General features: G+C 43.5%; 2 protein-coding genes and 1 long non-coding RNA gene across 7 annotated transcripts in view; 2 read left to right on the forward strand and 1 right to left on the reverse strand.

Moving 5' to 3' along the window:
• Positions 1-25,115, forward strand: part of CDK5R1 (cyclin dependent kinase 5 regulatory subunit 1) — a 70,706-nt gene that overhangs the window by 40,790 nt on the left and 4,801 nt on the right. The window contains exons 3-4 of one of the 4 annotated variants that reach the window (XM_078850738.1): positions 22,232-22,371; positions 24,721-24,976. In XM_078850738.1, coding sequence (XP_078706864.1) covers positions 22,232-22,371; positions 24,721-24,755 — 175 coding nt within the window. In that variant the 3' untranslated portion in view covers positions 24,756-24,976. Of the gene's footprint in view, positions 1-22,231; positions 22,372-24,720; positions 24,977-25,115 lie in introns of those variants that run through there. The other 3 variants (XM_078850740.1, XM_078850737.1, XM_078850739.1) reach the window with 3 other exon arrangements.
• The window catches only part of MYO1D (myosin ID), a 352,821-nt gene that overhangs the window by 34,123 nt on the left and 293,583 nt on the right, over positions 1-25,115 (reverse strand). The gene's annotated exons all lie outside the window — the stretch shown is intronic.
• On the forward strand, positions 728-21,803 carry LOC140904022 (uncharacterized). Its single transcript, XR_012156414.2, has 3 exons — positions 728-1,905; positions 7,162-7,275; positions 21,707-21,803. It is a non-coding gene; the product is annotated as an uncharacterized LOC140904022 (long non-coding RNA).

The following is a 25,115-nucleotide window of genomic DNA, read 5'->3' on the forward strand; positions in this document are numbered from 1 at the left end:
CAGGATCCTCCTTCTTCCCTTTTTTAAAGATTGGCACTACATTAGCCTTTTTCCAGTCATCCGGGACTTCCCCGGTTCGCCACGAGTTTTCAAAGATAATGGCCAATGGCTCTGCAATCACAGCCGCCAATTCCTTCAGCACTCTCGGATGCAACTCGTCCAGCCCCATGGACTTGTGCACGTCCAGCTTTTCTAAATAGTCCCTAACCACCTCTATCTCCACAGAGGGCTGGCCATCTCTTCCCCATTTTGTGATGCCCAGCGCAGCAGTCTGGGAGCTGACCTTGTTAGTGAAAACAGAGGCAAAAAAAGCATTGAGTACATTAGCTTTTTCCACATCCTCTGTCACTAGGTTGCCTCCCTCACTCAGTAAGGGGCCCACACATTCCTTGGCTTTCTTCTTGTTGCCAACATACCGGAAGAAACCCTTCTTGTTACTCTTGACATCTCTGGCTAGCTGCAGCTCCAGGTGCGATTTGGCCCTCCTGATAACATTCCTACATGCCCGAGCAATATTTTTATACTCTTCCCTGGTCATATGTCCAACCTTCCACTTCTTGTAAGCTTCTTTTTTATGTTTAAGATCCGCTAGGATTTCACCATTAAGCCAAGCTGGTCGCCTGCCATATTTACTATTCTTTCGACTCATCGGGATGGTTTGTCCCTGTAACCTCAACAGGGATTCCTTGAAATACAGCCAGCTCTCCTGGACTCCTTTCCCCTTCAAGTTAGTCCCCCAGGGGATCCTGGCCATCCGTTCCCTGAGGGAGTCGAAGTCTGCTTTCCTGAAGTCCAGGGTCCGTATCCTGCTGCTTACCTTTCTTCCCTGCGTCAGGATCCTGAACTCAACCAACTCATGGTCACTGCCTCCCAGATTCCCATCCACTTTTGCTTCCCCCACTAATTCTACCCGGTTTGTGAGCAGCAGGTCAAGAAAAGCGCGCCCCCTAGTTGGCTCCTCTAGCACTTGCGCCAGGAAATTGTCCCCTACGCTTTCCAAAAACTTCCTGGATTGTCTATGCGCCGCTGTATTGCTCTCCCAGCAGATATCAGGAAAATTAAAGTCACCCATGAGAATCAGGGCATGCGATCTAGTAGCTTCCGCGAGCTGCCGGAAGAAAGCCTCATCTACCTCATCCCCCTGGTCCGGTGGTCTATAGCAGACTCCCACCACTACATCACTCTTGTTGCACACACTTCTAAACTTAGAAGACGAAGTGGATCTGGAATGAGCATTGTGCAGAAGGAATCATCACTATAAACGGGAAAGAAATCGAGGAGTGTAGCGGGGCAGTTACCCCGCTCCAGTGGAAAAAGGCTAGGCTGATTGGGGAAGCAGCAACAGCTGGGGCCATGCCTAATCAGGCCACAGCTGGCCCTATAAAAGGGCTGTGAGCCAGGAGCTGAGTCAGTCTCTCACCAGCCTTGGAGGGAGAAGGGCCTAGCTGCCTGGGAGCAGGGTAGTGGAAGCAGAGCAGTGCTGGGGAAAGGCAAGAGGAGCTGGGGAGCTCCAGCCTGGCAACTCCCCAGGCTGAGGCCTTGGGTAAGGCCAAAACAGGTACTGGGGCTACAGAGGTGTAGCCTGGGGATAGGCAGAGGCAGCTGGTCCTACCCCCCTGCCAATGATGAGAGGCTTTTACAGACTGCAGTTTGCCCCAGTGAGAGGGGGCTAGATGATGACTGGCAGTAGCCACTGAGGCAAGGTGGGCATAGAGGGTTGAGGGGTTCCCCTGGGAGGGGAGACCCAGAGTGTGGGGTATTGCTGGGGGCAGAACCCCAAGGAAAGGGGCACTGGGTCCGGGAGCGACACGGGGGCCGGAGGCAGGCGAGACACCGGCCAGCAGAGGGTGCTCCGAAACTGGAAAAGAGCTAATTTCCAGATGACCAGCAGGAGGCACCGCACCGGTGAGTTTGCAGTCTGCTACAAGGAGATTGACAAATATATTTACATGGGTCAGCAGCTGAGCAGAGACAACTCATTTGAAGGAGAATGCAGTAGGAGGCGAAAGTCAGGGTGGGCAAGTTTCAAGAAAATAAAGACTTATCATAGAATATCAGGGTTGGAAGGGACCTCTGGAGGTCATCTAGTCCAACCCCCTACTCAAAGCAGGATCAATCCCCAACTAAATCATCCCAGCCAGGGCTTTGTCAAGCCTGACCTTAAAAAATTCAAAGGAAGGCGATTCCACCACCTCCCTAGGTAACGCATTCCAGTGCTTCATCACCCTCCTAGTGAAAAAGTTTTTCCTAATATCCAACCTAAACCTCCCCCACTGCAACTTGAGACCATTACTCCTCGTTCTGTCATCTGCTACCACTGAGAACAGTCTAGAGCCATCCTCTTTGGAACCCCCTTTCAGGTAGTTGAAAGCAGCTATCAAATCCCCCCTCATTCTTCTCTTCCGCAGACTAAACAATCCCAGTTCCCTCAGCCTCTCCTCATAAGTCATGTGTTCCAGTCCCCTAATCATTTTTGTTGCCCTCCGCTGGACTCTCTCCAATTTTTTCACATCCTCCTTGTAGTGTGGGGCCCAAAACTGGACACAGTACTCCAGATGAGACCTCACCAATGTCGAATAGAGGGGAACGATCACGTCCCTCGATCTGCTGGCAATGCCCCTACTTATAAAGCCCAAAATGCCATTGGCCTTCTTGGCAACAAGGGCACGCTGTTGACTCATATCCAGCTTCTTGTCCACTGTAACCCCTCGGTCCTTTTCTGCAGAACTGCTGCCGAGCCATTCGGTCCCTAGTCTGTAGCGATGCATGGGATTCTTCCGTCCTAATTGCAGGACTCTGCACTTGTCTTTGTTGAACCTCATCAGATTTCTTTTGGCCCAATCCTCCAATTTGTCTAGGTCCCTCTGTATCCTATCCCTGCCCTCCAGCGTATCTACCACTCCTCCCAGTTTAGTGTCATCCGCAAATTTGCTGAGAGTGCAATCCACACCATCCTCCAGATCTTTAATGAAGATATTGAACAAAACCAGCCCCAGGACTGACCCTTGGGACACTCCACTTGATATCGACTGCCAACTAGACATGGAGCCATTGATCACTACCTGTTGTGCCCGACAATCTAGCCAGCTTTCTATCCATCTTATAGTCCATTCATCCAGCCCATACTTCTTTAACTTGTTGGCAAGAATACTGTGGGAGACTGTGTCAAAAGCTTTGCTAAAGTCAAGGAATAACACGTCCACTGCTTTCCCCTCATCCACAGAGCCAGTTATCTCATCATAGAAGTTATCATAGTTATCGCATAATCAATCATAGATCTTACACAAAAGACAATGCTGGTATCCAATTCTATAGTAAACTCACTAAATGTTTATTAGCTAAGAAAAGGAAATGAGAGCTATTGAGAGGTTGAAGCAGGTAAAATATATGTAGAGGTGAGTCACAGTTTGTAATCCCAAATAGTGGCAGTGATGCAATAAACTGCCAGATTGTCAAAAGTCTTTTCATGAGTCCCAGATTGTCTCAGGGGAGCTCTGCTTTGCATCTGGTACACTTCCCTCTAAGAGTCCAGACAGTTCAGAGATGCTGGATTTTTCCTTGAATCCACACTTCTTCTGGTTCTAGCTTCTTCTGACAGAAAACAAGCTGACAGCGTCACTACCCATGTGGGCTTTTCCTTTGATGATGGAGAGTGAGGAATGCATTTTGGGTCTTTGGCCTCCGATCATCACACACAATGACCACCTGCTTTGAAATTAGCACTTCTCTGTTAAAGTTCTTCATTTGCCTGCCACAAGGCTTCTTTTTCGTTTAATGCTCGTTTGATTGATTATTTAGTTACAGGGGTATACATAATGTAAATGTTTGCTCCTACATTATAATGGGATGCAGATAAGTGAAAACAACTAGAGCTGTCAAGCGATTAAAAAAATTAATCGTGATTAATCGCACTTTTAAAGAATAATAGAATACCATTTATTTAAATATTTTTGGATGTTTTCTACATTTTAAAATATATTGATTTCAATTACCACACAGAATACAAAGTGTACAGTGCTCACTTTATATTATTTTTATTACAAATATTTGCACTGTAAAAAAGAAAGGAAATAGTATTTTTCAATTCACCTAATACAAATAATGTAGTGCAATCTCTTCATTTGGAAGTTCATCTTTCATGATATAGAATTATGTACAAAAAACCCCTGCACTCAAAAATAAAACAATGTAAAACTTTAGCGCCTACAAGTCCCACTCAGTCCTACTTCTTGTTCACTCATGGCTCAGACAAACAAGTTTGTTTACATTTGCAGGAGATAATGCTGCCTGCTTCTTGTTTACAATGTCACCTGACACTGAGAACAGGCGTTTTCATGGCACTTTTGTAGCTGGTGTCGCAAGATATTTACATAGATATTTGCATTTTATCAAATCTGCCGTGAAAGTGTTCTTAAGGCGTACAACATGTACTGGCCGAGATGGCTATAACATGAAATAGATGGTAGAATGCGGGTAAAACAGAGCAAGAGACATACAATTCTCCCCCAAAGAGTTCAGTCACAAATTTAATTAGCACTTTTTTTTTTAACGAGCGTCATCAGCATGGAAGCATGTCCTCTAGAATGGTGGCCGAAGCATGAAGGGGCATATGAATGTTTAGCATATCTGGCACGTAAATACGTTCTAACACCGGCTACAAAAGTGCCATGTGAATGCCTGTTCTCACTTTCAGGTGATGGTGTAAATAAGCAAGCAGCAGTATCTCCCATAAATGTAAACAAACTTGTTTGTCTTAGTGATTGGCTGAACAAGTAATAGGACCGAGTGGACTTTAGAGCCTACAAGTTTTACATTGTTTTGTTTTTGAGTGCAGTTTTGTATTTTTGTACATAATTCTACATTTGTAAGTTGCACTTTCATGATAAAGAGATTGCACTACAGTACTTGTATGAAGTGAATTGAAAAATTCTATTTCTTTTATCTTTTTTAGAGTGCAAATATTTGTAATAAAAATAATATAAAGTGAGCCCTGTACGCTTTGTATTCTGTGTTGTAACTGATCTCAATATATTTGAAAATGTAGAAAAACATCCAAAAATTTTTAATACATTTCAATTGGTATTCTATTGTTTAACAGTGTGATTAAAACTGCGATTAATCGCAATGTTTTCAATTGCAATTAATCTTTTTGAGTTAATCGCGTGAGTTAACTGCGATTAATTGACAGCCCTAAAAACAACACAAGTATCAACCGAGTATTTTTCATGAAGTTTAAACACCAAATACACTCTTATACATTTAACAATCACTTTGATCTATACTAATACACAAGTGAATTGGCCTGAGGTACTGGCATGAGCTGGGGCCTGGTCTGCCAGCATCACAAGGATGCTGACTCTATGCAGTGCTTTGAGAAAGTGTGCCTGGAAGAGCAAGTGTTAGCCTTGCAGTTATCATTTGATGTGTGCAATCTCTCCACCCAGAAAATTATTGCTCCTTTCAAGGAGTGAGCAGTAACGGGAGGAATTGTACCTGAGACTCAGTACCTCTACTTTATACACCTTTACCCTATTAATGACCTGGTCTGCACGCAACTTATGCCCTTCTACTTATCTAAAATGTTTGAATTCAGATAGGATGATGACAATACCACTTCCATATAGAACAGGCAGGTTATAGTAACCTTGGAAATGAAGGCCTGTCAAAGAATTACTATGTTTGATGAAATAGGTGCAACTGAGGTTCCGTAGCCAGCAGGCCAAACTCCAAAATCCCCCTGATCGTGGAGGTAACAAGAAGGCAAGATACTTTTAGTAACAAGGGTGTAGAGCAGGGGTGGGCAAACTTTTTGGCCGAGGGCCACATCTGGGTATGGAAATTGTATGGTGGGCCATGAATGCTCATGAAATTGGGGTTGGTTGCAGGATGCGGTGAAGACTCTGGCTGGGGGTGCGGGCTCTGGGGTGGGGCCAGAAATTAGGAGTTCAGGGTGTGGAAGGGGGCTTCGGCAGGGGGTTGGGAGTCATGAGGGTTCTGGGGTGGGGCTGGGGATGAGGTTTTGGGGTGTAGGAGGGTGCTCTGGGCTGGGATCGAGGGGTTTGGAGGGCGGGAGGGGGATCAGGGCAGGGGGTTGGGGTGCAGTAGGAGGTCAGGGGTGCAGGCTTCAGGCAGCGCTTACCTCAAGCAGCTCCCGGAAGCAGCAGTATGTCCCCCCTCCAGCTCCTATGCGGCAGCATGTGCAGGTGGCCCTGCACGCGCTGCCACCCCCGCAGCTCCCATTGGCCATGGTTACCGGCCAATGGGAGCTGCAGGGGCAGCGCTTGGGGCAGGGTCAGCGTGCGGAGCTCCCTCACTGTCCCTACGCATAGGAGCCGGATGGGGGACATGCCGCTGCTTCCAGAAGCCATGCAGAGCGGGGCAGGCCCCAAACCCCACTCCCTGGCAGTAGCTCGAGGGCCGGATTAAAATGTCTGATGGGCTGGATGCAGCCCATAGTTTGCTCACCCTTGTGTAGAGAAATACTGACTGGTTATGCTAGAAAGGCAGTTTTATAAGGGCTTGCAGCACACAGCTCACAATCGTGACAAGAATCTGCATATTACTGGAGGATTGGTCCTCAGGAATCTTTTATGTGACGGTAATGAGTCTCGTGGATTTCTTACAGTGCAGGCAGACTTGTCTTTCCCAACTGTGACTCTGAGCTGAATGGTCAGGCCCTCTGTTCCTTCTCAGCTGGCACTTTTGGCAGCACTGGATTTTTGATTCAGACACAGGTCCCTGTTGCACTACAGGGTGGTTGTATTTTGGCACTGGAAGATGTTCTCCAGTTACGTTTCAATCAGGTCTTAGAACTAAAACCTAGGGGTCAATGAAAAGGTGACCAGAATCACCATAGTTTCTTCTTTTGCAATATTCTTTAACTCTCAGTGGTTGAAAGGGTGGGAATGGGGTTAGGATTCATATAGAAGGTTTGGAGAGTACTACTGAGGTAAACTATCCACAGCCTTCACTTGTAGTACCTTTTGATTTTCCCTTGGGACCTGGATGCAAATATGTTCATCAAATCAACCTGACCTGTGATGTTCTAAAGGATGGCTAGGCTGCATTCCCTTGGGTCTAAGTGCATCTTGATGAGCTGGGTAATCTTGACGAGCGGGGTAATCTTGACTTTCTTCTCCTTTAACATGTGGAATTCTGAAGAACAGAATGAGACCTTCTAACCCAGGGACATGATCAAGGCTGCTGCCCTGAGCAGTGAGGAAGGTTTTCTACCTTCTTAGCAGAACTGACCTGTGAAGAGGACCTAATGAGAAGGTAATCCAAATAAGGATAGACCTATACAGACATGTATCCCTTTTACATGAAGGGAGGAAGGACTACAATCTTTGTGAATACCTGTGTGATTCATAGATGTTAAGGACAGAAGGGACCATTATGATCATCTAGGCTGACAGTCTGCATAATACAAGTCACAGAATTTCACCACGTGTTCAAACATGTAACTTCTGGTTGAGCTAGAGTATCTTTTAGAAAGGTATCAAATGCTGATTTAAGGACCTCAAGTGACAGAGGATCCATCACATTCCGAGAAAAGTTGTTTCGATGGTTAATTATTAGTGCCAGTCTGATGATTCTGACTGGAAGGAAGAAAGGATTTTACTCCTTTGTCTGAATCACTTCACTCCAAGTTCCCTGCTGCTTGGTCCTAGTCAAGTGGAGGCTGACTACCCAGCATGAGGAGGAAGCCAGAGATGCTAGAGACAAATAACTTGAACCAGCTGGCTTCAGGAGCAGCTGGCACCTTTTATAACAGCTGAGGCAGTGAAGGTAAACAGTTTGGGGGTGGGGGAGAATCTGCAACCTTTAACCGTCTCAGTATGGATCTTGCCAACAAACCAGCTGAGAGCAGAATTCCCCTGAAGCCTCCTCAATTGCCTTATCCCATACCCTGCCAGTGCACTGGCTGAGCACCTCACCTGTGCCCTGGGAGTTTGCCGTGTGTGTGTGAGAGGGAGAGTGAGAATATTTCTTCTTGCTTCCCCTGGCTGTCTGCTGGCCATTTCTGAGAGCAAAGGGCTACCTTCAAACCTTCCTCAGGAAGCCAAAAAACAATTTGAGTTTTGCAATTCTGAGGAGAAAAATGGCAAAGCCAATAAAGGAATTTAGTTAAGTCTTTACAAAGTTTTGATCCAAAGGGAGAACAGGAGACTGCTGCCTGTGAAGTCGTTGAGACAGACAATTCTGGAGAGCTCTTCCACAGGTGGGCCTAAAACCAGGCTCACAGCAAAGATCTGGTCTGTCCCTGTTGCTTTGGAGACAAGGCACAACCACTGGAAAGAATGACTTGGAGAAAGTGCATCTTTTGTCAATGTAAACCCCCTCCTCACTAGAATTAACAACATCCATTTTGATTGGGTTTCATTCCACAGATGCTACTGCCATACAACAATGTCCTAAATATACCAGGCCACTTTGATCAGCTGCAATGGTCAGGCACATGGAGATCTGCAGCTTCTGACAAAGTGGTACTTTTTATTTCCAGTTGCTTTATTTTTAAACATGCACAGATCTGCCACAACACCTGCTGTTCCCTTTCTGACTGTAGAACAACAGGTGGGTGGTAGGGTTCAATGAGCAACTATCCGTTGCTTACACTATTTCATTTCCGTTTGTGCACATTCCCTCACCCCCACAAACCATGTGTCAAGGCGTTCAATCATACTAACACATACTTCTATTTTTTCTGAGAGTGGTGGAGGGAAGGAAGGGCAGAAGGAAATGGGAAAACGAGAAATTAATATTAAGTTTTGACATTTGCTGAAAAACAGCAACAGCGAGAAATCATGGAGCCCATCTACCATCAGCTGTTTCTTGCATTCACTCATCTTTTGCTAGAAAGTTTCTTATATTATTGAAGCCTCCTTCATTCTATGGCTGGGGACTGCCTGTTCTGTTTTCTAAAGCAAGAACTTCCCCTTAGAAAGTCTCTCCCCATTTCAGTTCACATTACTAGAAGGTGCCATTTAATTACCTGAATACTTTGCATTTAGAGCAACAGTGCAAAGAGACTGGTTTCCATGGCATGTTTCTTCCGGCATTTTAATCCACTGACATTTATTAGGCACCTCAGTTCTTCTTTGGGTTACACAGATTGTTTTCAGTTCCATATTTTGACATTCAGCCTTAGCGTTCATTATATTAAATGCACAAAGCTAGAGAAGGTCCAATGTTGTGCCTGACAGTTCCAACTCTCAGATCAGGAAATGGAAGAGTCAAGGTTATTGTGGCAACACTAAATGTCCCACACTGAAAAACCTAGGTATTTAATAGCATATTAAACAGAGAATGATCTGTAAGTGTTACATTTAACAAGGGAGGAAGAAAAAAAACCAAGATACAGGCACATACTCTGTGGCTGAGTTAATGCTGCTAGAGCAGCCTTATGTTATGCATCTCATACACACCTGCGTGTCGCATTTTCTTTATGTATTTTTCTTTTAATTATGGATGTATACCACAAAACGTAAAAGATGAGCAATGTGGAACAGATATCATCACAGCACCTTATCTGTTGAACTTTTGTGGTCTGACCTGACTGTTTACATTTCATTTTATTGCATTAACCCTAGTTTTTCACATTTAAAGAAAAGAAAATATGAAGCTACTTACCTTAGGTAACTTATAAGATCCTCTGGCTCTACCAGTAGACATTGTAAGTTTATTGAGTTCACAAATGGACACTTAGCCAACTGCACATATTCATGCAGGGCATTGTTAAATGTGCCCCTACATACCTTATGAAAAATAATCTACTGTGGACGCACTATGTGCAATTAAACAAAAACTCGTTTGTAACCAAGCAAGCATCAGTCATGAACTACTGACATGCAAAGTTTTAGAACTTGAGCTGGTACTGCTCTAGCCTGATGCAAATATATATATTTTCCCTCTATCTTAAAAGAGGTCTTCAGGCCGAAACGAAGCATAGAAAATTCAGTCTAAAGTTGAATGTTTCATAAAAGTCCCAAGAAATACTGATGTAAAAATTTGTTGACAGAGCAGAATTAGTGGAAGAAAGATCAATACAGTGTTTCAGACAACCATATTAGGAAGCTTTTTCTTTCAAACAATCTGTACAGCACAGGTGCAGTTCTTGCTGAAATGCTTAGCTGAAAATCCAAGGACGGAGATCTCAGCTATGCAAACAGAGTGCTAAGAGAGCAGGGGAAATAAAATAGCAAGTAGTCCAGAAAGAAGAATTTAGCACAGGCTCAGGCAATGGGACATGTTCACTGCTGGTTGAAAATACCCTCAGTGAAGAGCAAGAACAGCTTCTTGACACAGGTATCTTCAAAATGTTCTTTATTAGGCCTAATTAGTCCAGCACTACCTGTATCATGCCTTATTGTAACGGCATGCAACATGTTCTAACTTGTAACTCAAAGAGTTTCAAAGAAGAGTTATGATGAAGTAAGGTGCACAACTTCCTTTGTGACAAGCACCCTACTTACTCTCAGTTACAGCATGTTGCTAGCTTTACTCACTAGTCAAATCAAGCATGCTAAGCTAATCTGAAGGCAAAAAGGTTATGTAGTTAAAACACAAATGTATTACCAACATGGAGTGAGCGCACACAAATCATTCACTTGAGGTTAGAATAAGGATGAAAGTAAAGGCCATGCAAAGAGCCAAAAGAGGATAACTAAGGATAATACAATAACAGTATATGGATTAAAAAAAAAAAGGAGTACTTGTGGCACCTTAGAGACTAATACATTTATAAATGCATCTGATGAAGTGAGCTGTAGCTCACGAAAGCTTATGCTCAAATAAATTGGTTAGTCTCTAAGGTGCCACAAGTCCTCCTTTTCTTTTTGCGGATACAGACTAACACGGCTGCTACTCTGAAACCTGAGTATATGGATAGTACAAACATGCACATCCTCATTCACAGTACTGAACCCACATTCCCCTGCCCTGACATTAGGACAACAAAACTGGGCTTAGGAACATAGAGAAATGTATTCACTGAGCTAATGTGAGGAGGCCAGTGAAATCATCTTCTATCTCAGCATGAAGATATTACGAAGAACTAGACAGTAATGCAAGTGGATAATGTAGGAGTTTGAAATCACACAGAATAAAATACATAGCACTAAAGTAAAAATGACAATTAGTCACTCCCAGTTTTTCTGTAATTACTGCACACCTAAGGTGAGTTAATTTATTTACTTATTTTCAGAAAGGTATTATCTTTTGCTTACATCTCAATAACCGTCTTACAAGACGCACTACAAATAACCTATATGACTGTCATACACAAAGATAAACACATTTGTGCACCTTACTGCAGTCCCTCGGAAGAGCCACAGTCAGTAAGGATATTGTTTCTAATTTTTTTATTAAGATGATAGGAAGGGAAGGTTCAGTGCAGAAATTACAGGTGTTCCACAACCGCTTATATATTTATGGCTGTCCCTGAGACTCACCCATAAAATTTGAAAAGAAAAAAAACCTCTGGATTTTAAATCATGGTTATGTTAGGAAAGCAACAACTGAAGCGACTTTATTGCGGTCCTCAGAGATAACTTTTTTTTTTTTTTTTTTTGAGTGTTACTTGCTAATTTCTATGCAATCTGGAGATCCTGTCTTCTCTCACTGCAGCTGCATGTGCTGAGGGGGAGTTTTTGGAGCACTGAGTAATTTCCATGTTAACAGTTTCTCTTTCATGCAATGTACTGAAGCTCATATTCTAAAAATAAGAAAATAACTGTGCTCCCAACCCACATTAAAACAGACTAGAAACATATACAGCCCTCCCCACCCTTCCGACTGAGCTGCAGTAAATCTGTATCAATGTTTGGAGCCTGGAGATAGGGTGGTGGTTATCCCATCCCTTCACTTCGGCTGAAGCCCTCACCCAAACACGGTCTGATTTCTAAATGGCTCCTTCTGCTCTGACTGCTACCTCGGGGGGAGGGGGGGGGACGACGACGACGACTGCAGCAGCTCACCCACTTTCATGTTTTCCTTTGGAATTCAGTAATGAACTCATTATATTACCCACTTGGGGTGACAGGAAGTCATTCAGATGCTGATGCTGTTGCCATGGAAACCATTCCTCTGCTCAGGAGATCCTTTCTGCCTCAGGAGTGCAATGGTTCCATAATTACTGTCATCCCAAATAATATGTAGAGAAGCTGCAGCTCCATGCATGCACCATCCAGAGGCTGGCATACAAAGGAACTCCATTTTTGCTTTCAAATGGACAAACCCTTGTTGTGTCAGTATTTTTAGCTAATACTTTCACTCCAACCCATCCCCCTCCTAATCCTTTTATACCGGCTATTTTCCAGAAGGTTTCCTAGAAAGTCTGAAACAAAAGATGCTCCTTGGATGTATAACAAGGATGCTCTCAAAGGATTAACATTCCTTCTGCCCTCTGTTTTTAAAAGGCACTGTTCAGATGCTCCCAAAGGATGCTCAGCTTCTAGTGGCTTTGACCAAAACCTAATTCTTATCCTACTGTCTATCTTGAAAGGTAAACCATTTGCTGTCTGAGGCAATAACTCAAATCTGACCTACTAGAGTGCTGAATGTGACATTTGGAAGATGTGTTCCCTTCCTGAGGTTTCACTAGCACTAATTAACTTGTGCCATATGCATAGACCTCCAGCCCAAAATGGATAAAAGTGGGGATTTAAACAATTACATGTTAAGATTGTTAAAATTTAAACTAAAATTTTGGTTCAAACTCTGAAGGCTTAAACTCACTTAGTGTATGGTAATTGAAATAGAGCCCATTTAATTCACTGATGAATGGGGTGGAATGTATCAAAGACGCCTGTCAGTATCAATAGAGCTGCTGGTAGACATGCAACGTTTACATCTAGAGGATAAATTCTACAACGTTTAGATTAAAAATTGCACTGAGTTAACTTGACACTGGGTAGTTTCATAATCTGACGTCTATCGGCCACATAGTGCTAGTGCTAATCTAATGCTACAAATACAACCCTACAGTCCAAAATACGGACGCAGTCATTTCCTGCTGAAGAAGAGTAAGTCCTGCATGCCAGTTCTGACCATTAGTTTTAACTGGCTGCATTGGAATGCATGTAAAGAGGTAACCAGTGTAATGCTGGCATGCTGCGATACAGATCAGATCTAGTTATGAATGCTAACAACATTCAAGTGAATGCCAGGATTGTAGCTGGAAATGTCCGGATCAATCATGGGGTTATAGGTATAATACAGGGATAGTGTAAACTGGTCCCAGGCACAGCAGGTAAATCAAAACTGTCATGAGAAGGAAGTGAAACATTTGCATGAGCTGAACATTTTAGGGTTTAACTAGTAAGGGCATGAAACTGCACTGAGCCCCCCTCCCCCCCTTCTTCTGTACCAATGAAACCTACTCTGCTGGATCATTTCTATTCATGTCCAAAGCCATCTTGGCTAAGTCATGAGAGAAGTGTCCTTTCTTCACAAGGGTCATTTCTGACACACGCCGTTACAGAATGTACACCGTGACACAGCTCTCTCAATACGTTTAGTGCCACTAAAAGAATCAGTAGGTTAACACAAAGATGCCATGGAGACAGAATTTTAACTTATTTCCTGCACTACTGTCAGCCAGTAACTCCTGCCTCTGCAAAGCCTCCAAGATTCAAATGACAAGATGCGTAGCAAAGCTAAAGGTTGGGGATGTGGAAATTGTCGTTTGTCAGAGATTTCTATTTAGTGGTACATTTGTAAAATCTGATGGTAACAATTTTAAAATATTTGCTGATAACACCCTTTCCTATACCGAGTCCCTGGATTGAAAGGAAAGCCTCTCAGACACATTGCAGCATGGCTCACATTGACTGACACTGTCTCAGCAGAACCAGTGTTGGCACTGTTTAGGGCATTCCTTCCCCAAGCACATATAGGACCAAATTTATAGAGAAGAACGGCTCACAATGCATGCAACAGTACTACAAAGCACCAGGCAAGCCTCTTTTGCTGCCACTGGCTATTATCCTGGGACTCATCTAGTTTACCCTGATATACTTGCCTCTCATACTCCCTCCCTGCTCGCAGAAGATACTCTTAAGAAACTGTAGGTTTCAGGTGGTGTTAAAATCGGCGGATTCATTCTAAATTCAACCTCGCACCCTATACCTGATGGTATTCCAGAAATAGCTCACTGTTTACTATTCAAAATGCCCATGACATCTTCCATACTTCAAGGTGCAACAGCAGCTGAATGGCAAGAGTTGAGAGAAGTTAGTGCTTTTATTCTCAGTTTCTGTAAATTGTATACCACAGAGACTCTCACACCACTTGACTGAATCAGCTATTCAAGATGACAAAGGCACCTCCTGGGTGCTCCAGTTCAGAACCCTGCTCACTGGCATGAAACCTACAGCTGTCAATTACAATTACTTCTGATTTAATTGTCCTTCACATGAGTTCTCCCAAGCCACTGCTCCTCTTTGACAGATTTTACGTCACTAAACTCTCTTCTATACTGCTGAAAGCACCCAAAGGTTTCAGGATGTTACAATCTCTCAGGATCTAGACATGAAGCTTCCCTTATGAACCACTGATTCTGTTTTCTCCGGACAATGATTTTCTACTAATTTGGAAGGAAAGTTTCTTTTCCTCCGTCTTCCACTCTGTTTTCTCATACAGTGTTGTCATGCTAAACACCACATTATTACAAGTAAATTACTGAATACAGTTGGTAAATTGATCATATCTAGTGTGTGTATCTTTACTTATCCAACTGCCTTGGTCACAAGGGTGGGAGAGAGAGAAAAGGAAGGACTGGGAAATTGGTAGGAAATAGAAAAGGAGTACTAGGGGCACCTTAGATACTAACCAAGGAAATAGACAAATCAAAAAAATAATTTAAAGGCGATATTATGCTCACTGGTTTAAGACATTAACCTATTTCCTTTGAACACTGAGATGCTACATCAATCATTAGATCACAGACAAGTCTCACGCGCAGCCTCTAAATGGATGCAACAAGAGATATAGTCCTGGAAAAGTTCACCTCTGAGGGAAAGCTCAGTCACGGGCGAGTTGGTCATTTGTGTGTCAGTCTCCCCAACCTCCAGTGGCTAATCAAAGCAAAATTCATATCAAACCCTTTCTTTCATGGTTTCATTCCCTGTCCTTCATATTCATTCACTCTTCTTGCAGATAACAACACTACAAATTTACCTCATAGAAATCAAAGTTATAATCTTTCTTATCCGATTACTTGCAATACCAGATGAAAATACAATTACAGCTCATTCCTAATTATTTCCAACAAACATAAGTGAATCTGACTGCTCATAAAAATTAAAACCAGATATTACTAGCTAAAGCAAGGTACCCCATCAGCAAAGCAGTCAGTCCTATACTGCACCAAGCCTGTGTATCAATCCTGGAAAGAACGGGGTGGGGGGTAAGCTCTTCTAATTGTAGCTGTGCAGTGTGAAAAGGCACCAATAGGAAACAAAGCTGACAACAAAACTCATTTTAATGTATGACCTAAATCCTATCTGAACCCAGGAACCCTTACCACCTTCTAGGACTCTACTTTAGATTTCTTCTTATAGAAAGAAATAGAAGTGACCTATCAGTAGAATTCATCCTCTTGTCTGGGCAAAACAAGGTCGCTCCATTAGAGGAGGGATCAGATATTAAAACTAACACTATACTGTAACTTAGCCAGAGAAAAGGAAGTGGAAAGTGATCTTTAAGTTGAGCACAGGCACAGTCAGTAACTATATTAGCTCTCTGGCACCAGGTGAAGTGGAAGTTTAACATTCATACATTTTGCATTAGTGCACTGCAGGTTATCAACCTCTGATGTCAAACGGCTAACATGTCAATGAGGCTCTGGAAGCAAGAGGAATGTAGGGAGAATGCGAGCAGAATGACAAGCCTTTTGACCTTTCCAGTTGGTTTTCAAGGAAAGCTCTTTTATTTCCTTCTTTTGAAATCATTACATGAGTGCTTCTCCACTGCAGGATAAACATTAAGTCAGCACTTGATACTGTATTGTCATCACATGCCCTCACCTGTGGTTTGAAAATAGCCAACAAACCTCTTCACAGTCAGCTGTACGGCTGAAAGTGATACCACCTGCTGACATGAAAGAAGAAAGATGCTTGCTTAAGCTGATACAGGGTTAGCAATCAACCTCTTTCCCATTTACAGCAAGAATGCCCAGGAAGCTGGGGAAAGAAGGCAGCTGCACAATGGTGCCACGCGGGGATGCCGCTTTCACCCTCTTCATTTTTATACTCCCACTAGTTCCTCCCTCACTATCCTTTTTGTTTAAAGAGGTATCTATTCCCCTCTTAAATACACTCACTGCACATTGCTTAGGGTAATAAATCAACATAATTTGGGACTTTCTGCCTTATTCATATTGTGGGATAGTCCAGCTGAGTAATTACCTTGAAAAAGAGTCTGTCACAAAGAACCAATGGGGAGGCAGGAATAAGGCATTATTAATGGTTGAGACTTATCGTCAAAGTAACTTATTCTTATTCTATAAATTACCTAGAAATTGTTGAATCAAGTGTATAATATGATAAAGTCTTTAAACAAAATATGGGGAGAATGTATGACCACACCCCAAACTTTGTTCAGTTACAGTTACAGATTCTCAAGTGCAATTCCTATCAAAGCAATCATTAAAAATCACAGACATGACCTGTTAGGTAAAAATCCATCTGCACTGAAGCCTTGCCTACACACAAATTTATACCAATTTAATTAAACCCCTTTAGCTAAACCAGTGCAAATACCCAAGTGGCCAGATCTACACTATAAACTTTTGCTGCCATAGGTATTTTAGTCAGGGGTGAGATGAGGTACGATTTGTGACTGATTAAGTTGTGCTGGCAAAAGACCCTAATATAGTGGCAGCTATATTAGTAAGATTGCATCTACAGTAGGAGTGTTTTGCTAGAATAATATACCAGTGTATCTGAGCGTAGACCTGTCCTGAGTGTGATTTATTTCAGAGGAATTTTACCCTGTTACTGATCAATTTAACTAAACTGAAATAAGCCATTCTTACACTGAAATCAGTGAGTGCACCACAGGTGTTTGAACAGGTTTAACTAAATAGTTTTAAAATTACACCTCTGGTTAAGCTAGTGCAACTCTCCACGTAGACAAACATTTACACTATCTAGGTACTTGGCATGGCCGTCATCACCACAATGCGTGACTCCTCAGCTCCACAAACTTCTCTTCATTTCCACTACCATCGACAAAGCATATGCCCAATTCCTCAAAACCGGTCAAAAGCAAAACCTTAGCCCCAACCTCAGTAAGGATTAGCTACTTTATCAAACACACTTTTAAAATGGAAGTATTTCTACAAAAAAAATATTCTGAGGTCAGAGTTAAGGTTGTGCATTGTGTGATTTTGACTAATTGGATGTGTGCATATGGTGAACTTCAGCAAGTCAACAGAAGGCTGGGTGAATGGGTGAGGAAAAACAAAGCATTAGAGTATATGGGCAGGGAGGTTGGCAAGAGGCTGGATGGAGGTTGGAAGCAAGGCTGGGTAGTGAGGCTGAGTAGCTGAGGTTTGTACCAGGGACTGTCTGGGGAAGGGCTGGAGCAGGCATTGTATAAGGGAAAAGGAGAGCAAAGAATCTGTGTTCTGTCAGCCTCAGTGGCTAAAAATAAAAGTTTTGGCTAAGAAACCCAGTAACTTAAGTATACTTGATTTTTTAACCTGCTCAATTACACTATGCTGGCATTTGATAAAGGCTGAACCACAGAGTGAAATCTAGAGTTTGTCACTTTTGATATTGAGATACCATAGGGACCTGAAAAATATTAGAAGCTTTGAGAAAATTTAAAAAGGAACAATTTAAAATTGTTTAGAATTCTGCACATATGACTAAGGTGACTGAGAGTTACTTAGAAAATTTGTGTGCCCTCAGAAACAGCTCATCTTTGAGCAGGGTGTGCAGATGAGAAGGTTACTCACTTTGTGTAGTAACTAAGGTTCTTCGAGATGAGTGTCCCTGTGGGTGCTCCATTGCAGATGTTGGTGTGCCCCTGCACTTTTGCTTGGAGAATTTTACTGTTGGCGGTTGAAGTATCGTGTGTGCGACCCAGACTCCTCAGTTCCTTCTCCACTGCAGAGCCTGAACCAAACTCCGAAGTAGAGGGGAGAGACACTCATCTTGAAGAACTCCAGTTACTGCACAAGATGAAAAGGAGTACTTGTGGCACCTTAGAGACTAACCAATTTATTAGAGCATAACCAATAAATTGGTTAGTCTCTAAGGTGCCACAAGTACTCCTTTTCTTTTTGCGAATACAGACTAACACGGCTGTTACTCTGAAACCTGCACAAGATGAGTAATCTTCTCTTCTTTTTCAAGAGAGATGTCCCTGTGGGTGCTCCACTCCAGGTGACTGTAAAGCAGTGCCCTTTTGGATGGTAGGGGCTTTGGAGTTGATAAGATAACTGTGGATAGTATCGCTCAGCCAAGCCGGGTATCCGCTTTAGGGCCTTGTATAATAGCATAATGTCTCGTAAAGGTGTGTTTGGAGGCCCAGGTGGAGGCCTTGCATATGTCTATCAAGGGAACATTGTTTAGGAATGCTGTGGACGTTGATATAGATCTGGTTGAGTGCACCCCGATTGTTGATGGGGACTGGGTGCCTTTTAATTGGTAGCATAGGCCAATACACCCAGATATCCATTTAGAGAATCTCTGAGTGGACATGGATGTACCCCTGGATCGTTCTACTATGGATACAAAGAGTTTTGGAGAAGTCTGAAATGGCTTGGTTCTGTTCAGGTAGAAAGCCAGTGCTCTTCTAACATCCAGGGTGTGCATCATAGCTTCAAACAAGTTCACATGTGGGTTAGGAAAGAAAGGCAGAAGCTGCATCAGTTCATTAATGTGAAATGATGAATGTACCTTGGGTAGAAATTTTGGATGGGTACATAGCATAACTTTATCCTTTAAAAAGATCAAATACGGTGGGTCTGCCATAAGCACCCCTACTTCTCCCACATGTCTGCATGATGTCATAGCTACTAGAAATGACACCTTCATGGACAGGTGCAATAAGGAGCAGGTTGCTAGAGGTTTGAAAGTTTTCTGAGCAAGGGTCGTTAGCACCAGATTCAAGTCCCAAGATACAGTGGGTGGTTTGATGTCTGGGTATAGAGCTTGTATGCCCTTGAGGAATCATTTGGTGATTGGGTGGGCAAAGATTGTAGTGTTGTTAATCTTTCTGTGAAAAGTGGTGATGGCTGCCAGGTGTACTTTCAGTAAGCTATGGAAAGGCCCGACTGTTTTAGTTCTAAGAGGTAGTCTAGGGAGAGGTGTAGATGTTGCATCAGTTTGTTTGGCGGTGCACCATGTTGTAAATCTGCTCCACTTATAGAAAGAGGTGCTACGAGTACAGGGGGTCCCTGGTATATGCCTCCCACTTATCCATTGTTTCGCATATCTGTTGCTCATCAATAGGGGAATGTGTTCCGATTCACGTTGGTCCCGATCCTCATATCCGTCCTTTGCAACTTACAGTACAGTACTGCAAACATTCCAAGCTGCCGACCCCTGCTCCTTGGCTGGAGCGGAGCAAGCCCCCGTACCCCGATGCCTAGCAGGAGCACCAGGTGGAGTGGGGCAAGCCCCAAGTGCTGGGTGGGGCACATATTTTTACGGGGGCCTCCATTTTTCTGGGAGCCCATGGCCAGAGTGTCTATACTCCCCTTCCCCCTCCCCCCTGCTGCTGCAAGGCTGGCTGGAGGTGGGGAGAGGCGGCCAGATCACTTGTACCCCTCTGCCCCCCATCACAGCCCGCCCTCCCCTCCTGCCTACATCACTGCTATACCAGCGGGTCCCTGGCATCCGTCATTTTGGTATCTGTTGCCCTTTTCAAGAACACAACCCTGACAAAAACTGGGGACCTGCTATGGAATAACATCCTTTGGACCTGGTCTGAACAGTTTAGTTCATCATGAAAGAGAAGCCATGCCTTGAGATGTAGCATCTGCAAGTTGGGGTGTTGTAACTGTCCCTCCCATTGTAACAATAGATTTGAATGGAGAGCAAGTGTGATTGGGGGGTCTGCTGACATGTAGGGATACACCAGTTGTCTCAGCCATGTGGGGGCTATTAGGATGACTCTGGCTTTGTTTCAGAGTAGCAGCCATGTTAGTCTGTATTCGCAAAAAGAAAAGGAGTACTTGTGGCACCTTAGAAACTAACCAATTTATTTGAGCATAAGCTTTCGTGAACTACAGCTCATCTCATCGGATGCATTCAGTGGAAAATACAGTGCGGAGATTTATATACACAGAGAACATGAAACAATGGGTGTTATCATACACACTGTAAGGAGAGTGATCACTTAAGATGAGCTATTACCAGCAGGAGAGCGGGGCGGGGGTAGGGGGGAGAAAACCTTTTGTGGTGATAATCAAGGTGGGCCATTACCAGCAGTTGACAAGAACGTCTGAGGAACAGTGGGGGTGGAGGGGAATAAACATGGGGAAATAGTTTTACTTTGTGTAATGACCCATCCACTCCCAGTCTCTATTCAAGCCTAAGTTAATTGTACCCAGTTTGCAAATTAATTCCAATTCAGCAGTCTCTCGAGTCTGTTTCTGAAGTCTTTTTGTTATAATATTGAGACTTTTAGGTCTGTAATGGAGTGACCAGAGAGATTGAAGTGTTCTCCGACTGGTTTATGAATGTTATAATTCTTGACATCTGATTAGTGTCTATTTATTCTTTTACGTAGAGACTGTCCAGTTTGACCAATGTACATGGCAGAGGGGCATTGCTGGCACATGATGGCATATATCACATTGGTAGATGTGCAGGTGAACGAGCCTCTGATAGTGTGGGTGATGGGATTAGGCCCTATGATGGTGTCCCCTGAACAGATATGTGGACACAGTTGGCAACAGGCTTTGTAGCAAGGATAGGTTCCTGGGTTAGTGGTTCTGTTGTGTGGTATGTGGTTGTTGCTGGATAGCAATGGTATCGGTGGGAATGAATATAGGAGGTCCATGTTCCAGCTGATTAGGAACGCGTCTCCCATGGATTGCTTCCCCAGACCTGCCCTGGAGCAAAATTTTTCACACTTTGTGTTGTGGGCAGTGGCAAATAGGTCGATGTGTGGGTGACCCCATAGTCGGAATACATGTTGCAGTATTGGATTGCTCAAATCCCATTCATGGTCACATGGAAATCATCTGCTGAGTTTGTCTGCTGTTGTGCTCTGGGATCCAGGTAGGTAAGAAGCTAAGATATGGATGTTGTGTTGAATTAACAGAGATTCCAAGTTTGATGGTCTCAGTGCAGAGCGAATGTGATCTGGCTCCCCCTTGCCTGTTTATACGGAACATGAAGGCAATGTTGTTGGTCATGACCCTTATGTGTTGATTTTTTATGAACGGCAGGAAGTGGAGGCAGGCATTGCGGATGGCGTGGAGTTCTAGAAGGTTTATATTAGGCTTGTCTTGGCTGTGGACCATAGAATCATAGAATATCAGGGTTGGAAGGGACCTCAGGAGGTCATCTAGTCCAATCCCCTGCTCAAAGCAGGACCAACCCCAACTAAATCATCCCAGCCAGGGCTTTGTCAAGCCTGACCTTAAAAACCTCAAAGGAAGGAGATTCCACCACCTCCCTAAGTAACCAATTCCAGTGCTTCACCACCCTCCTAGTGAAATAGTTTTTCCTAATATCCAACCTAGACCTCCCCCACTGCAACTTGAGACCACTGCACCTGAGAGCACAATGAGAGCAATTTAATTGGAGGCTGTTTTTTGCTGGTCTGCTCTCTTTGGGATGAGGAGGACGACCATTTCGTGGCAGGTCTGTTGGATTTTGGGGACCTCAGTGCTGAGGGAACTGGTGACCCGTACCGGGAAGGGGTTTCTTGTCCTGGATCAGAGGCTGGTCTCAAGGACTTCTCCATTAAAATGAGCTTAAGCCTCAGGTCCCTGTCCCTTTGTGCCCTAGCTTTCAATTTGCTGCAATGGGCACTTTTCTGGGGAACATGGGATTCACCAAGACAGCAGACACATTGAGTGTGTCCGTCAGACACCGGGATTGTCTCTCTGCATGTAGTGCACTGCTTAAAGCCTGGTGTACCCAGCATTATCACTGAACTCAACTACGGAGTAAATAAGAATTTTTATTTTTTAACAGGAACTAAGCTAAAAAATGAAACCTGACTACTAAAGCTAACTATGTAACTTATTTGAATAAAACTACAGGTTTTTAGAGGACTGCAGAGCTCCATCTCAGACCAGAGACAGCTGGGAAGGAACTGAGGAGTCCACGCACGCGATACTTCAACTACCAACGGCGCGCGAGGTACTGCGTGTGCACGGCCCGTACGGGCACTGCTGTAAAAGTGAGTGAAGGCACAGGGGCGCACCACTACCTGGAGTGGAGCACCCACAGGGACACTCATCTCAAAGAAGAATTTCATGTTTAAAGTAGTAACCCTGCTTTAAATGGAAATCTCAATGCAACCTTAACTCCGGAGCCACTAGAGCTCCTCCACAACACAGACACTTTACGTTCAATGACTTACATATAGAGAAACCTAAAGGAAAGAAATTACCTTTTCCTCTAAACATTACAGTTCAGATAGATTTCCTATTAGACATTTATTCTCAAGAATTTATTTGAATTTTGTAGTAAAAATTCTCTCTAAGCTAAAATTTGATTAAGTTCCTAAACCCAGACTAAACCGATTAATTTACTGCTATCATTTTAATTATATGGCCAGGATGGGGGACCCAAGAAACAAGCCAATATGTCAGGGAAAGACTTCCCCTGAACAGAAACATCAATTAGAAACTTGTTTCAGAGGCAGACAGATTTTATATAGATCTCCTCTTTAGGAAGCCATCCAAAAAAAATCTAGGTCAGTGTTTGGCCACTCCGCTGCCCTAGTTTCACACCCTGTACTTAGCTGTGATTACTAATATGCTACAAAGTAAGTATATTACTATTAGCTACAACATACATGTGAGATTCTAAACTGACACATGAAGCTATATTAGCACAGACTCAAACAGTCCTATATGATACACAGGTGCATTTAAGTCGGCCAGCGTCCCAGGAAATTAGATTTTACAAATAGTCAGTGATCTGAAACTGTCCTATATGCTGCATCTGCTGTACCTTGAGGGACTTAGGTGTGTGCATTAGAATGTAAATTTCCTGATGTCTGTGGGACCAATTAACACCCATAATATTAAAGGAATGTTTGGCAGTCTTGCTATTTTCCTCTTAAATATAATTATGAATAAAAAAATCTACTCTAGCTTGCAACAGATGATTTAGTGGATAGAACACTGAACTGGGGCTCAATTCCTGATTCAGCCACAGACTTCCCTACACCTCACAATGTTGTCAGGCTTATGGCTTGTCCACACTTGAAATGCTGTTGCAGCTGCACCAGTGTAGACACCACCTACACCAATGGAAGGGGTATTTAGGTTCTCATACCAAACCTGTTGCCATGGCATGGCATGAGCACCCGGTAAAGTATTGTTCCCATTTCACAGACTGAGAAATGGTGGCAGGGAGAGGGAAAGTCAGTGAACAGTAGCACGTTACTTTACATATGCTCACTAGCACAGCTGCCATGCTGCTACATGGCAGAGTTGTGCTCTTAATTACTGTACATTTCCTGTCCTCTCACAAGACCTTAAATAGACTGCCAGGATTCCCAGCCAATGTTGTGACACTGAGCAGGAGAGTGCTAGCCACAAAATCACAGCTTTGGGACAAGGTTTCGTTTTAAAACTCTTTTTTATATAAAGTTAGTCCAATAAAAGATATCCCCTCACCCACCTTAAGCTAGCACAATCTAACACCTTCAAAAGCTCTAGTCACACAACAAGGCAAACTGGACGTCAGCATGTGCTAAGTTGGATGAATTAAAGCATAAGGGGAAGCCTTGTCTTGACTTTTAGAGTGTGTTAGATCAAGCTAGCTAATGTGACCTAACACCCACCCAATGCCACCAGTGCACATCTCTGTTCTTTCAAAATATGCCAGGTGATCTTTAATTTCTGCAGATCCTATAAGCCCTCTGATTTTAGAAGATCTCATCTGAATGACCTACACATGCAGTACACTGCACGGAGTTCCAAAGCATGTAGGGTTGAATTAATCTTACTGGGACGTGAATTTGTGGTTCCAGGGAGTCTTGGTGTTTCACAACTGATGACTATCATGCACACTCTCACCCTAAAATTGGCACAAGACTAGCACGGCAAAATGGAACATTTCTGCGGCTCTCGGTGAGACAGATTGGTGACTAAATCTTTTGCTGACTGTGACATTTTCCTTTTCCAGTTGTTAGTGAGAGGAAGTAACATTGCTGAGGCTCAGTGTCAGTAAAGCTCAGTTCCCATTATCAGGGCTGATTACTGCAGCATCAAACTCACATGTAACTGGAAAGTTTGCACCAATTTAGGGTGGCTGAGTTCATCTACTCCTCCTAAACTGATATTAAAGGTCTTTTCCTTCCTTTATGGGAGGAGTCAGGTCAACTCTTCGAATATGGTCTATGCAAAGAAATTCTGGGAAAACACTTGAAAGAACATATCCCCACAGCTTCTCTCTATAACAAAAACAAAGCACAAGGAGGGGCTGGGTGGCTCAGGGAACTGATCTAAGTTAATTGCCTGCAACTAGAGGGTTCAAAACTGGTTCAACTCGATGATGATTGTTGTCGTTACAGGTGATGGCTTTTTGAGGCTATTGCGAAATGAGTAGGTGGTGTCAGTCTGGTTCCCAGGGTCAGGTATCCACAGCTCAAGACATCATAACTAGCATCTTACTGGCCACCTCAGGAAAAGTTCCAAGACTGAGATTAATAAGAACATAAGAATGGCCATACTGGGGTCAAACCAAAGATCCATCCAGCCCAGTATCCTGTCTGCTGACAGTGGCCAGGTGCCCCAGAGGGAATGAACCTAACAGGTAATGATCAAGTGATCTCTCTCCTGCCATCCATCTCCACCCTCTGACAAACAGAGGCTAGGGACAACATTCCTTACCCATCCTGGCTAATAGCCATAAATGGACTTAACCTCCATGAATTTATCCAGTTCTCTTCTAAACCCTGTTATAGTC

This window comes from Lepidochelys kempii, chromosome 27 (assembly GCF_965140285.1).
Source record: "Lepidochelys kempii isolate rLepKem1 chromosome 27, rLepKem1.hap1, whole genome shotgun sequence".
Taxonomy (NCBI): domain Eukaryota; kingdom Metazoa; phylum Chordata; order Testudines; family Cheloniidae; genus Lepidochelys; species Lepidochelys kempii.